Source organism: Aythya fuligula, chromosome 23, assembly GCF_009819795.1.
Source record: "Aythya fuligula isolate bAytFul2 chromosome 23, bAytFul2.pri, whole genome shotgun sequence".
NCBI lineage: Eukaryota > Metazoa > Chordata > Aves > Anseriformes > Anatidae > Aythya > Aythya fuligula.
In genome coordinates this window covers 4,614,327-4,628,915 of record NC_045581.1, presented here as the reverse complement: position 1 = coordinate 4,628,915, position 14,589 = coordinate 4,614,327, and the positions used below count along the sequence as shown (strand labels likewise).

General features: G+C 47.7%; 1 protein-coding gene across 1 annotated transcript; it reads left to right on the top strand.

The window, feature by feature from the left end:
- The first annotated feature begins 3,590 nt into the window (after positions 1–3,590).
- On the top strand, positions 3,591–13,555 carry ZC3H12A (zinc finger CCCH-type containing 12A). Its single transcript, XM_032202067.1, has 5 exons — positions 3,591–4,141; positions 8,653–8,792; positions 9,582–9,816; positions 10,357–10,463; positions 10,553–13,555. The coding sequence occupies exons 1-5, from the start codon at positions 3,591–3,593 to the stop codon at positions 11,551–11,553; spliced, it is 2,034 nt and encodes a 677-aa protein (XP_032057958.1). The 3' UTR covers positions 11,554–13,555.
- The last annotated feature ends 1,034 nt before the right edge of the window (positions 13,556–14,589 follow it).

Genomic DNA, 14,589 nt, shown 5'->3' with positions numbered 1-14,589 from the left:
CTCAGCACTCTGCCTCCTGCTCAGCATCGCTGCCCAAAGCCTCCAGCCCCCCTGGGTAAGCCTCCAGCCCCTCTGGGACCGGGCTGAGTGTCCCAGCACTGTGTCCAGCCCCACCAGCCGAGCAGAAAGAAAGCTGAAGTGATGTCAGAGCGATGAGGACCTGACCTTTTGGGACAGGCTGGGGCACAGCTCAGCATCGCGGGTTGTGCAAGACCACTTCCCTAAAACACGGTGGTGTTGGTTGGCCTCTGGACAGGGAAGCAGGGCGTGCAAGACAGAATGCACTTCAGCAAAACGCTGTTGGAGGTACGCAGGTCCCTTTATGAAATCCACAGCATGGTTATTAGCGTGTCTCTGGCAGACTCGGTGCTTCAGGCTCCTCCGAATGTGCCTCCCTTCGCTTCTCTTGGACAAGTTCTCTGTTGTGCAACTCCTCCGGCATTCCCCAGCCTGGGACAAGTCGCTGCTCAAAAACTGATGTTTGTGGGCTGCTGCTATCATCATTGGCTGCAAGGTATTGTTCACAAGGCAGTGATTTCACTGAGGTCCTGCTGGATGTTACACCCCGAAGTGAACAGAGAGGCTTGTCTGGAGAAAGCAAGACAAGCAAGTTTCTGGAAACAACACGCTGAAAGGCAGTAAAGCAGAACCTTACAGCATGAGGTCTGGGGGACGGGGAAGGAGAGACGTGACTGCCCCTGCTGTGGCATTGCTGAAGAAGCTGCAGGCTTGTTTGCACAAGGAGTTTAACTGTAGTTCCTGCTCCTCCATGTTGTGGAGCGGAGTGGGTCATTGTATTTCAACACCACTTTTAAAAGAGGCAGCTTTTGCTTTGGGACTGAGAAGCTGCACGAGCCTTTCTGACAAGAAGCTAGAGAGGAGGCAGCATTGTAGGACAGCTGTTCCTGCTGCTTACTCCACTCAGAGGAGTCTTTGTGCTCTTTTGTGAAGAAACAAGCTCTCTTAAATTATACATGACAATGAAGGGCTTCTGTCCATCAGTGATTCCATCGGTGGCTTTGGTCTGCAAATCTTCGTGTCCTCAGAAGCTGCAGCTTCCCCAAGAGTCTTTGCAATGCCAACTGCAGTAAACTTTCTCTTCAAAGCAATTTGCAAATGTGAAAAAAAAATCAAAAGTAACCACCGAGAGTGCTGGGGTGTGGCCAGTGTATGAACCCTTTTGACTTTTAGGGTGGAGAAGCCAACATACCCTCTCCCTATCCTGGCTTCCCTTTCAATGAAAAAAGGCAGCATGCGGCTGCTGTCACTGCTTTGCATAAATCAAAAGATCCAGCTTTGTGGATCTTGCGTGGGGGTATTTCCTATAAAAAGCACATCTGTGGCCATACTTTTTGGTGCAATAGACTTTAGCCTGGAAGCAAAAGCACACAAACAAATGCTAAATTCATGCTGACTGGAGTAGATTCCAAGGGAAAGAAGAGTTGGGAAAGCACCTACTTAAGTACTGACTAAGGATATTATCTCTGATCTGAATCTAGCCCGTGTGTGTGTGTTACTGTTGAGTACACAGTGCGGTTTCAGACATGGCCAGAGACAAGAAAAAATGATTGTTTCAGGGTAACCACAAGGAAGATGAATGCAAATGTATTCCTGTAACTGGGAGAGTTCCCTTGCTCTTAAGTTGGGCTCCGGCACATGGCCTCAGGGAAGCAAATTTGCAACTACCTTCATTAAATTGTTTAGGAATGATTAATCAGAAGTCGGAGTTGTACAATTTTTGCACATTGTGAAATGGTGGTTCAATTCCTGCAGTTAGGTACGGCCCGTAAGAGTGGCTGTCACCACTAGTCAGGGGCTAGGTGCTGCCTGTTGCTAGGTGCTTCCTGCCCGCTCTTATCTCCTCCAAAAGCTGGGGTTGATAAATCTCCACTGGCTGAGTCACCGCTACCTGCATCACGCAGGGATCAAAGCAGCAGCTCAACGTGACAAACCCACGTCTGTCAGCCCTGCCAGCTGCAGGGTGCACACCCTGCGTGTGGCGTGTGTGGGCATCCTACGGATGGACACCGCTGACCAAGGCCGGCCACCACGGCAGGAGCTGCTGCCACCAACCCTGACCGCCTCGGCAGCGTCTGTCCGTCGGGTGACGGCAGTGTCAATATGTGCTGTGCCCACGCACCAGCTGCTGGAAGCTCATAAAGAACACACAAATACATCGAGTACCCTCGCTGATATGCCTGAAGCACGTGGCTGCACATTCACGCATTCGTTTCGTACAAAGCTGGCCACCGCCCGGGCTTAGCTCAAACACCGGTTTTGCGTTTTCAGTAATACCCTAGGTGAGTTTGCACTTGAAAATGTACAACCTAGCGTTCCCTGCCCTCTGTCCCGTTTCTCTCTCTTTCCAGTTTCAGCCTGTGGGCTTCCTGTGCTTTCCTACGGACTGAAGTGCACCCAGGCTCGCAGTGACGTTTTCCTGACGGCCAGATCAAAGACTGCTCTTTGCCATGGTGAGGATCAGCCAGCTTGATCCTGCCTGATGCCCTGTGCAGGTCAGGAGCCATACGCTTGCTCAGCATGCACTGAGCACAGGTTTTGAACTCTGGGGCTCAATCACCACTTGGTACCACCTCTAAACCTGCAGCTGTACCTCACCTGCGCTGGTGGGAGGAAGGAGGAAAGAGCCAGGGCTGGGGTCCTTCTGCAGCACACCTTTTAATGGTTTTCACCTCAGGACAGCAGCAGCCAAGGACAAGCTGGAAAGCCATCTGAGAAACTAGCTGCTCTACCACATCGACCTCTTTGATGCAGGGTTTTACCCCCGTGTGCTAAGCCGGGGTTTTGCTGGGTCTCCTGCTCCACTCGCAACCCCGAATCAGCCAGGTGAAAGTGCAGCAGATCGCGAAATCGAGAGTAAAGGCAAGCAGCAGACCAGGAAGCAGATGAATGAATTTCCCTAACGAGCGCACTTGTCGGGGCAAATCTGCCTTTATTGCAACACGATTTGCATAAAAACCAGGTGTTTGCAGGAAAAAAAAAAAAAAAAAAAAAAAAAAAAAAAAGGAGCTGGCTCTACATCCAGCGGGGCTCATCCCGCGAGGGGGCTGGAAAGGGACCAAAGGGCCCAGAAAGGGGCCGGGGTGAGGCGGTGGGGACGGGGCCGGGCCCGGCCTCTCCTCAGCGGGGCCCGGGGGCTCGGCGAGGCCCTGGGGGAGGCCGCAAGCCCCGGGCCGGGCCCTGCCCCGCCGCCTCCCGGCCTCTCCCCGGGGCCGAGGCCGGGCGGGGCTCGGGGCGGACCGGGAAGCGGCCTCCGCTCCGCCCCGGCCCGTTCTGCCCTTCCGCCTTGGCGCAGCTCTCCCGGGGCCCCGGTATAAAGCAGGAGGCAGCGGCGGCGGCCGCCGCCCGGCTCCGCTCCGGCCTTATGGAGACGCTGCGGGGGCCCGAGGGGGGGAGGACGGTAAGGGGGGAGAAGAAGAAGGGGCCGGGGAGGGTTTTGGGGTGGAAGCACGGGGTGTGTGTGGGGGGGGAGAGGCCGAGGTGAGGCCCTCCGGGATCCATTAACGCCGCCGTTGTTTTTGTCCCGCAGGTCCCGGGGCTGAGCGGAGGCCGGGAGGCAGCTGAGGGCGAGCATGAGCATGGCCAGCGCCTCGTCCCTGCTGGGCTGCCCCGGCTGGCGTGAGGCCTTCCCGGGGGGCAGGCAGCAGGGCTCGAAGCTGGACGAGACGATGAGCTCCAGAGAGCCGTGTGAGAGCGGCTACCTCAGCCTGGGCCTCCCACTGCCCACCCGGGCTGGGAGCCGTGAGGAAGGAGGCCAGCCGGCCATGCTGGGCGCTGAGCCTCCCGAGGCGGCGGGGAGCCCCACGCAGGAGCCCCCCGACAGCCTGGAGATGCAGCTGAAGGTGGACTTCTTCCGCAAGCTGGGTTACTCCTCCGAGGAGATCTACGTTGTCCTCCAGAAGCTCGGCCTCAATGCCGACACCAACACTGTCCTTGGGGAGCTGGTGAAGCATGGCCCGGCTGAGCGGGACCCTACGGAGGCCCCGCAGGAGACCAAGGAGGCTCCTCTGGTCCCTCGGGGAGGAGCTGCCAACAAGACCCCTGCGCCCGTGCCGCCTCTGGAGGAGAAGGAGAGCGATAACCTGAAGCCCATTGTCATTGATGGAAGCAATGTGGCCATGAGGTGTGTTTGGGGTTTTGGAGTGGGGACAGTAGTGGGTACAAATTGGTGCTGCTTGTCCTCAGTGCAGTCCTAAAGGGACCCTGTAAGGTGGTGATTTTCTGTGACCCTCTAGGTGTGAGGTGTGCTAAGATCTATGAGCTTAGAGTCCAAAAAAACTCAGGGTTTTTCACAAAAACTACAACTGGATGTTTTGGTGGTGGCTGGTAATATTTTCCGAGGTACCTCACTAGCGTGTGTAGCTCTCTCTGGAGGATGAATGTCATGTTTGCAGATGGAGTCTGTCCTGCTGGCCTCTGCCAGCACTTAACAGTGGTCAAAGGGTGCCCGTTCTGACAACAGATGTTACCTCATGGGGAAACAGAAGCTTCCTTCTGCATTCTAGCTGCTGAGAATAACTGGAGATACGTTGTCCTCTTACCTAATGGCTTTATATAAGTTTCTCTAGCAGGAAGTTGCTCAATAAATAAGTACAGGTTAATTAGAGAAGGCTTTGTAATATGGAGCCGTCTCCTGCACTGAAGGCTAGTCTCCAAATTGGCAGACTCGTATTTTCATTGAATTTCAATACAGTAGAGAGAATTCAGGAGTCTGCAAAGGGACAGTCTAGCAAAAAATGTCTGGAATGGGCAATTCTGCTGCTTCTGACACTGACATCAGGGCAGTGCTGTGACTCATCCATAGTGTCCCAGGCATTCTGGTGTTGGTAGAGAGGTTCTGTCAGACACCACAACCAAAGAAGGCCTATGGAGCCCCCTGGGTTGGAGCAGTAATTCCAGGACACAAGAACCCTAATATTTATGGAGCACCTAGAGTCCTTGTGCTGGTTATTTATTGTTTTGTCCATGTTGATACTCCTTTCACCTTGGCTTTTGGTTCTCCATCGGTGAGAGTTACCTGCCACCACCCCAGCTCCTGATGTTGAACTTTCCCTCAGTACACAGATAGTTTACTTTTTGTACCAGATTTAAGTTGTATTCTGCAGTTAAAGCAAGTTTCTTCACTGTTTTAGTTTTATAGGTCTTGTAATGTATGTTCGTGTGCACGTGCATGCTTATTAAAATGGGTGCACAGAGCTGTTGTGTACACCAGAGATGCTTGTAAGGTGAAAGTGCTGAATGGAGACTTGATTGCAGGTGTGGTTTTCCCTAAGCCTGTCAGCCATGGCTGACAGTTCTCAAAATAGAACTGCAAAAAGATAGGAGACGGTCGGTGTGAGCAGCTGACAGATCCTCTGAGTCCCCGTGTGTCCTGCTGACAGTAGATTGGGGCCAGGGAGTGAAACGTTTGACTTTGGAGCCTTCAGGAAAGTACTGACCTCAGCAGCTGCGTGGTCAGTTGAGAAAAATGGCCTGTTGAGAGATGTGGGCTGATAAGTACGATTCTTGTGGTGATGTTTACCTTGGTTAAGTAGTTTGGCTGCAACATCAGAAATGGTTTCATTTATTGAGCGAGGAGGCTCTTACCCATGAGAGTTACCCCATAAAGCGCAGGAGAGATTACAGCAAATGTGACTCAGGGCAGGCCGGGCGGTAATACCAGCGGCGATAGGACAGTTTGACATGAGAAACGTAGTCTGGCTTTTTTAAGCAATTTGCTAGAAGGGGAATTCCATTCTGAAACTTCCTGTATTGATGGTGTGTGATGTTCCCTGCTGATTCATTTGCAGTGTGTACAGCGGCCTCCCTGAACAGCTCTTGACAAACATATGCAAATCATAGTGGAAATTAGCTTTTACTTCCTTCTAAGGGAATTTTTTCTTGGCTGCTGCCAAATCAGATCAGCCCAATTAGCTACCTTCTGTAGGCTCTGGAGCAGTAGCAGGGACTCAAGAAATAAGAAATAAGCAGAGATTTTTTTTTTCTATAAGACTGAGTTAACTGATTATAATAAAAACAATCTGATATTGGAATGGTTCTAGATAATCAGGCTTCTGATTGTTAATGTCAGCCTTTCTGTAACTTGGGATTCTTAAAGAGACACTGAACACTTTTCATTAGGTGTCAGTTCTGTTGTTAAATGTCTAGCTCTTCTCAAATAATTCTTTTGGTAAAACTCTTCAATTTTCTTAATAGCTTCAGAGAAGGGTGAAGACAGGAGAAGGAAAAGTACAGTTTTTCTAATGGCACAGCTGTACTAGCAGTAACAGCACTTAGAAATACCTCTGGGATGTAAGCTGCCAGTAATCTATAAGGAAGTTTGTCCCTGAAGAAGGCCTCTTGCTGGGTTTTGGAAGTAGAGCATGCAGTGTTGGTTGGGTTTGGCTTCTCAAGCCCTCTAGAAAACAAACTGCTGGCTTTGGTTGCTGTAGAGGTGGGTGGGGGAAAACACTAAACTTATTCACCTAGGAAGTGGCCTTTTGCGTATGCAAAACAAATCTGGGCTCTATTTAAGAAGCCTTGTGCATTTGCTTAAATATAATACAGCACAATGTGATGACAGTTGGGAAATAATATATTAGATCCATAATTCCTTTGTCTCAGAAGCCAAGAAGCAACAGTGTGTGTTCCTAGGCTGGGAGACACTTGCATGTTTTAATGGATAAGGGTAAGAGCCCTCTTATTAATAGGGTAAGAGCCCTCTTATCCAAATGCACAGTGCTGTTTGTTTAGTGTCTTTTGTTTCCATTCCCTTTGATACCTACTGGTCTGAAGTATTTTTCATGATGACATAAGAGGTTTGACATTTCAGAAAGTGAGGGAGTTTAAATGCAAATTTGTCAGCAGACTAGTACAGGTGAAACACCTTTGAAAGCTAGTGATGTTGATGCATTCTTGAGAGCTGGGCATGAGTGGAGCTCAGTGTTAGTGCTGTGTTGTATGGGGTAGGAACTACTGCTGATGTCCCCTGTGGTTTTTGCCTCTCTGGCATTGTTTGAAGATGCTTCAGCCCTTTCACATAGCTGTGCTTCAGCTTTTCTTTTACACTTCCTTGGTTTCATTTGTGCTCTTCAGAGGTAAGTGTAGCCTGCTGGCTCCACATTTGGAGGCAGTATCTTCTCTGATTATAGGACACTTCCTCTTCTGTAAGCTTGCATATGCTGTGCTTGACTCTGCTACATGATGCTATTTTAACTTTTCCCCTAGTACTTATGTTCATCTTTCCCTCTCTTTCCCCTTCTGCGCTTGAAACACTTCCCTTTAGGCTCTCTGTGTGCATTCAGACAATATCTGATTGTAGTGTGCTTGCTGCTTTGCTCTACACACTGCACTGGGCAGTCGTGGAGGTGGTGGACATCTAACAGCATGTGCTTGTCTAGGATTTACAGCATTCTGCGCTGATTCTGCCATGCCCCAGAGCTACGGGCCCTGTTTGTAATGCGTCTTTGACTACTGGAATCCTGTACAAACATCCAGAGGCATAACGAAGCATCTGTCCTGTTTAATACTATGCAAGAAATTTCACTTACAGAAGTGAAGGCTTATGAACAGTTGTCACCAATACCCCGAACTTGTTATTACATCTTGTGTTGCACAGGAGCCCTGCTGCTGCTGGCTCCCCAGCTGCTCACACAGGTGGCCACTGAGATCAGGCAGTGTCACCTTCCACACAAGGCTGACATCTGCTCACTGGCAGGATAAATGGTGTTGGGATCTGAAACTTCATTCAAGTGTAGATAGAATTAGATTTGAGGAAGGAGTAGTGCCTAGATAGGGAAAATCTTACTGAACTATGAGACCAGTTATCTTCAGTACAACACATGTCAGCATTGTCCCAAAATGCAGCCTCTCAGGTCCCCAGAATGACAAATCAGGCTTTAACACAGAAATATTGAAAGGCTGCCAGAACCATTATCAACAGGAGAGCTGATAACACTGTAAATACTGGCACTCACAGAACAGGACTGGTAGTTTCCTCTTAGAAGTTCTGGAAACTTACTGATATGAACGAATAATGAAGCAGCAGTTTTTATATTGGTAGCTAGTTTCTGATGCTGTTGTCAAACTTTGTTCCTTAGCTGCCAAGTGCTGTTAATGACATTTGGCACTGATTGCGTTAAGGGAAGCATTGCTGCTTCATGCAAATAGGGTGTTTATAGCTGACTCTTTGGGCCATAATATAATGAAGCATCTTGCCTCGGTGCTGATGTCCTTGAGGTGCAGAATAACGTAAGCAAAGCACCTTGTGAAGGTGCAGTTTACCATGGCAGAGGTTAGCCACTGGCAGTAGCTAGCAGAAAAGGACAAAGGAAGTTCAAGATCACACTGCTCAGGGCTAAAAATAAAGATCTAGGGTCTAGATTTAAAGCAAAAGTCTCTGCTTCAAAGAAGCAATTACTGCTGCTTTGTCTCTCCCACTGAGGATTTGGGTATTTATTCACATACTGAGGTGCTAAAAGCAACTGTGAAAGTGAAGATTTTGGTGCTGCTATTTGAGATGAACAACAAATACTGATTCTGCTATTCCAACACTCACTTAAGGTTGTCTGAATTGCTGGATCCATTTGTTTAGTGTTTCCTGACTAACCTCTACATAACTGAATATTGAAATCCTCATTTTTTTCTTTAATGCAGCCATGGGAATAAAGAAGTGTTCTCCTGCAGAGGTATCTTGCTGGCTGTGCAGTGGTTTTGGGACAGGGGCCACAAGGATATCACAGTCTTTGTGCCGTCTTGGAGGAAGGAGCAGCCACGACCAGATGTACTTATAACAGGTGTGGAAATATGAAAACCAAAAGCAGCTTTTCAGGCTTACTGCTCTGTTGCTTAATGAGCTAACAAAGTTCTGGCTAGTTAGTAATTAACTTATGAATGGAAGATCTGAGTAGCAGGAGATCCAATAAGCAGTGCTGACCAGCGAGATTTGAAGTCATTAAATTCTCCCCTAAGCAAGTTCTTGCTTGGATCAGTTGGAATAATTCAGAGAACAAAGAATGTAATACTACTCTGCTTAACTTCTTTCATAATTATTGAATTATTCTCCTTTCAGGGACACACCTTCATGCTATATATTTGACTAACGTGTTTGACACGACAGTGTAGACTGTACAGTCTACAGGCAAAAAGGAAAACCTTGACAGTGTGGTCATAATTTCTCCAAATTGAGGAAGTTTACTCTGAACTTCCAAACAGCAGAGATTTGAGTGGATGTACTCAAAAGGAACTTACGCATGTGGTGTGGCACTGTAAAAGATACTAGCCTGCCAATCTTAAATGCAAATCACTGCTTCACTGTATGCAATGGGTTATGTGGATGGGACTCGCTGTATTCCAGTGGCCTCTAGTTCCTGAGTGTTCTCAGGTGCCACATAGGCACTGGGGCTGGGAATCCACCTCTGACAAACCTAACAGCTGGTATGGAAACAGAGGTGAGAGTACAGGCTGGGTTGCAGAGATTAAACTAATTTTCATGTATTTTGTAATTTATTATGTTTTTTATCTGTGGGAGGGCCTTTGGGCTGTGCACGTTTGTGTAAGTGTGTTCACAGTTGTGTTTGTTCTAGACCAGTACATTCTCCGTGACCTTGAAAAGAAGAAAATTCTGGTCTTCACTCCTTCCAGGCGGGTTGGAGGCAAGCGTATTGTCTGTTATGACGATCGGTTCATTGTGAAACTGGCACACGAGTCTGATGGCATTGTGGTTTCCAACGATACTTATCGGGACCTGCAGAATGAGCGTCCTGATTGGAAGAAATTCATCGAGGAGCGTCTGCTGATGTATTCCTTTGTTAATGACAAGTATGTTCCCAATCTTCCTTTGCTTTAAAAATGTGAGCATGCAACTTGTTTTTATGAAGCAATAGCAAGTGAGACATGAAAAGGGCAAAATGGGGTTGCAGGATGAAAACAACAGTCCCACAGAGATGTTTTTGTAGGAGGAGTGACAGGAAGAACTCCTACCCAGCTGTGGTGAGGTACAAAGGTGTGAAGAATTGGAGAAGTCTTCAGAGCTGTTTGTGGTTTGCAGCTAGGAGCTGTGCTCTAGAGGACTTCCTGGGAAAGCTCTAGGGCTTGATTTCCTCACAGCACAATCATTAACAGGCCCAGCTACAAATACTGCTTCTGGTCAGCAGCAGAGCACAAAGCCTCTTCTGTGAAGAGAAGTGCTTCTTGCCAGTGGTTAGCAAGTGACTACTAGAGTTGTCTGTGCAGTGAAATGAGAGATTTTTTTAGGTTTCACACAGCTCTTAATATCCAGTGAAATAGGAGACTTCTACAAGAACAGAAATCTTGACCCTGGAAAGTGAACTGCTCCTGACTGAGATCTATTTTTCCTAGGTTTATGCCTCCAGATGATCCCCTAGGACGACATGGCCCCAGCCTGGATAACTTTCTGAGAAAGAAACCTGTGGTGCCAGAACACAAGAAGCAGCAGTGCCCTTATGGTAAGACCTGCCTTCTAAACATAAAGACCAGTGTCTCTACAAGTATAATTTGTGCAGCTGTCATTCCATGCTATGCCTTTTCCTTGCAGGGAAGAAATGCACTTATGGAATTAAGTGCAAATTCTACCACCCTGAAAGGATCAATCAGCCCCAGCGCTCGTTAGCTGATGAACTCCGAGCCAATGCAAGGCTGTCTCCTACCAGAAGTACCAGTGCTGTCAAGGAGGAGAAAAAGGGCAAAAGAAGTTCCCAGGCAGAGAGTGATAAAAGCTCTTTGCAGAAGGTCTCTGCAGAGAGGAAAAGCCTGACCCATAAAACAAAGCCCAGCGATGTTCCGCTTCAGGTCAAAGGCTGTGTGTCAGGCACTGCTCCTGCTACCAGTGGGAGCCATAGGTCCTCTGAAAGGTACCAGCACCCTCACATGGACTCTCTGCCTTATATCTCTCAGGAGCATCTTGACTCGGGCATTGGGTCTCTGGAGAACCAAATGTCTGACATGTGGCCTTACAGATCTACCAGTCACTGTGATCACTCCCATGCTGAGCAGGTGGCAGTCTGCACCTGCGGTAGGCAGAGATCTGTCTACCCACACTCTTCCAGCTTAGAGCAGAATGGTCTGGTCCCTTACAAGCACGGTTCCCATAAGTCTTCTGCCTCTGGTGCTAGCTTCTTGCAGTATAACCCTGAGATACCTCACTCAGGGCCACCTCACTCTTTCTCAGGCTATGGAGTACCTGTACACCCACCTAATGCAGGGCAGTACAGCCTGCCCAATGAGTACAACGCCCCTCCCTCTCATTCTCGTGAGTATTGGTCTGAACCATACCAGATGCCTCCTCCTCAGGTGAGATCCACCACTGTGCAAGATCCCCGGTCTGTGCAGAGAGCCCCAGGGCCATCATATGGGGACTCGTGCCAGTGGGTGTCCGACCAGTTTGTAGAGGAGAGGGCCAACGTGCACGTCAAGCTGTGTGGCATATTTCACCCCCATTTAGTCGATGCTGTGATGAGCCGGTTCCCTCTGCTTTTGGATCCCCAAAGGCTAGCTGCAGAGATACTAACATACAAGTCTCAGAATCCAGGTATATGAGGCAGATGCCAAGGGCAGCTGGCATGCCAAGCTTGCAGGGCAGTGTTTGTACTCTGTAGCTGCCATAGATGCCTTTTGAGGGCTCCTCCTTGTTCCTTGGGAGTCCTAGGCTCCAGCTGGAGGCTGGATACCAGATGTGGTATGCTCCCAGTGATTTCTGGTGCAGTCATGACAGTGTGTCCCTTAAAGGTGTGGGAGCAGTCTGTGGTCCTGCCCTCCCCAGGTGATGCTGAAGAGTATCTGGGTGCTGGGCAGGAGGAGAGGCTGCTGTTTGGGAGCAGGGTTTTTCCCCTGGGGGTTACATGGTGAGTCAGGTACACCCTAAATTCCTGCAGTTCAGAACTGAGCACGGCCTTACTCCTTCCAGCAGCTCAAGCTTTGAGATGGCTCAGTGTGATCAGGCATGCAGAGGGAGGACTTTGGGGGGCCTGTGAAAGATAAGGGGGTACTGATCTCTGCAGAGGAGTGAGGCTTTATGTGAAAACCAAAATGCATTGTCAAGGCTGTTCCTAGCCCTTTACTGAGCATCTTTACTAAATTGTACTATGCACATCTGTGGAAAATGCTGGGTTATAAATCTAGTATGAAGCTAGGTTGTAAATCTAGTATGAAGCTAGGGTTAGCTGACTTTAATTTGGTTTTATTGGTGCAATTCTTTAATACTTTCCATACCCCTCCCACTTAAGCTTACCTTCCTGAGACAAGGTAATTCTATGGTCTGTACCACAAGTGTTCAGCAAGCTGCTCAGTTTCCAGAAATGAGAGGAGCCAGGAATATAATCCTTCCTTTCTCAGGATGAAACACCTGACACTGCTCCAAAGCTGCATGTGAGTTGTGTTTGCCATTTGCTGGAAAAGGCATTAGTCAAAACGTGGGGCTGACCACGCTGTTGATGCTGCTCTAAAACATTGGCCCTGCCTGGTATCCTGTCTTTGGCTTTCTCTGTGTAACACTGACAAAGAGGATTTATGATACTGTGCCTTTTGTCTTGAGACAGCAATAGTTTTGAGCATTCAGTAAAACAGCTGTAGTCACCTCTGGACTGCTGCCAATACTGTTCCTGAGGATTCCTTAATATTCTCTGTAAAGCTGTTGCTTCATCTTCCTTCTCACTGTTTTCCTGCCCCCTTAAGCTTTGTCCAACTATAACAACATCCAGAAATGTAGAATGAGACTTACTTGGTAAGACTGTTCCCCTTTCGTTCCCTGTTACTCTGTAAGGTGTTTTTTTTTTACTGTAGATACTGTAACAGATTTTAAATATGCAAAAACAATTGCTGTAGTAATTGGTTCTGGTCCTGGAATTTCATTGTGCTTAGAGTGCAAAGAGGTTTCTTGTGCTGCAGGCCAGAAGCAGTTGATTTGTTGATACACATTGTATCTGTGTTTCGTTTTGTTTTTTTAATATGTCCATCTTGTGGTTAAACCAAGGTCGTTGAGTGGCAAATTATGAAGGGGAGAGTGGAATACAGCTATTGCTGAAAACTCCTGAGGAATGGTTTTGTCTATTACTGTTCTTCCCTCTGTCTAAGGAGTGATCTACCCAAACTGGCACCATGTGCCATAAAAACCACAGGGACACAGAAACCTGTATACCTGGTTAATTATGATACATTACAAATTAGTAATGTTTCATGTTAGTAAGCAAAATGCTTCTTAATTTTAAGTAACCTGATACTTTGCATATTTGTAAATTACAGGAAAAATGGTTTTTAATGTTATTGTCAGCAACTTGCTGCTTGATGCTGGTTTTAATTAGTACTACTCTCGACTCAGCCATTGTGTTACTTGGCATAGTGTTTCTGTTTTTCTGGCAGAATGCTGATATATGCTTCTCTTGCAATCAGAAGACTAACAATTTATACTCAAACGCTGACATTTTACTGAACTTTCTGTATCCTTACGCAGTATATATAGTGTATGTACTGAATGGAGGCAGCCGTGTGAAAGCCATGGCAAAGTAAGAACTTGTGTTATATAAATAAAAACTGCTGAGTTGAATTATTTGGGCTCCAGTGGCTTTTTGGAAGACCAACACGTAGCTCACTTTCCAGGGAAGTCAGAAGATCTCCTGCCTCCCTGGGGATGCTCTGGCAGGCTCAGATCTCCACACAGTTGAACAGCAGCAGCAGTCTGGCTGGATGTTGACAGGTTTAATTGATGCAGTATGATAGGTTAAAAAAATGGTTCCAAATTGCTCTAGTAGCTAATAGCATGTCCAATTAGTTGTTTACTATCTGGCATTGCTAAAGTCCACCCACGGCTCAGGGGACACACTGAAATTAAGGTGTGATGAGACAGCAACGCCGTGGTACGTGACTCTGACTTGGCAGTATGAGAAGTGCAGTGTTGGGTATCTTGGGTGATAACACATGGTACACTCCTGATTACTACGGAGGGAAGTGTGGGCTGTGGATCAATGTTAGTTAATCTAAAATTTAGTGGTTCTAAAGTACAGAGACAAATGCATGTTCTCTCTGGTTACGCGGCACATCTGTGCCAGATGTGAGCGTGATGGTGTGCTCATCGTAACATGTCAAGACTTTGCTCTAAAGCTTTGTTATGAGCTGGGAAGGAAAAGCAATAAGAACATAAGTGCTTGCATTTCAGAAGATGAATCTTCCCCTCCCACCTGCTATATTGTAGTACAGCATGTTCTTATCTGACTTGGCAAATCATTTTATGGTCCTTATTCAAATTTGTGCTCTTAATTTAATACAGGGCAATGACTATTTCTAGTTAATAAAAACAAGGAGAGCAGGTGCTCCTGGGAATATTGTTCTGCTTCAGAAAACAAATCTGAAGTCTGAGCCTCATTATCTGAAAGGTCGTTATCTGTTGCAGAGGAGTCCTTGGAAGGGTGTTGCGTGTGAAGTAAGCCTGCGTGGCTCCCTGTGCGTGTGAAGGGCTGTGGCGAGGGGGAATTAAGTGATGGGTCACATTGGAGCAGACCTTTTAACCGGGTGAAGACTTCTCTTTTGCAGTGGGGTTTGTATCTGCTGTGAGCTGCTGGGTATAAGGTTGAGGTGTTTGGT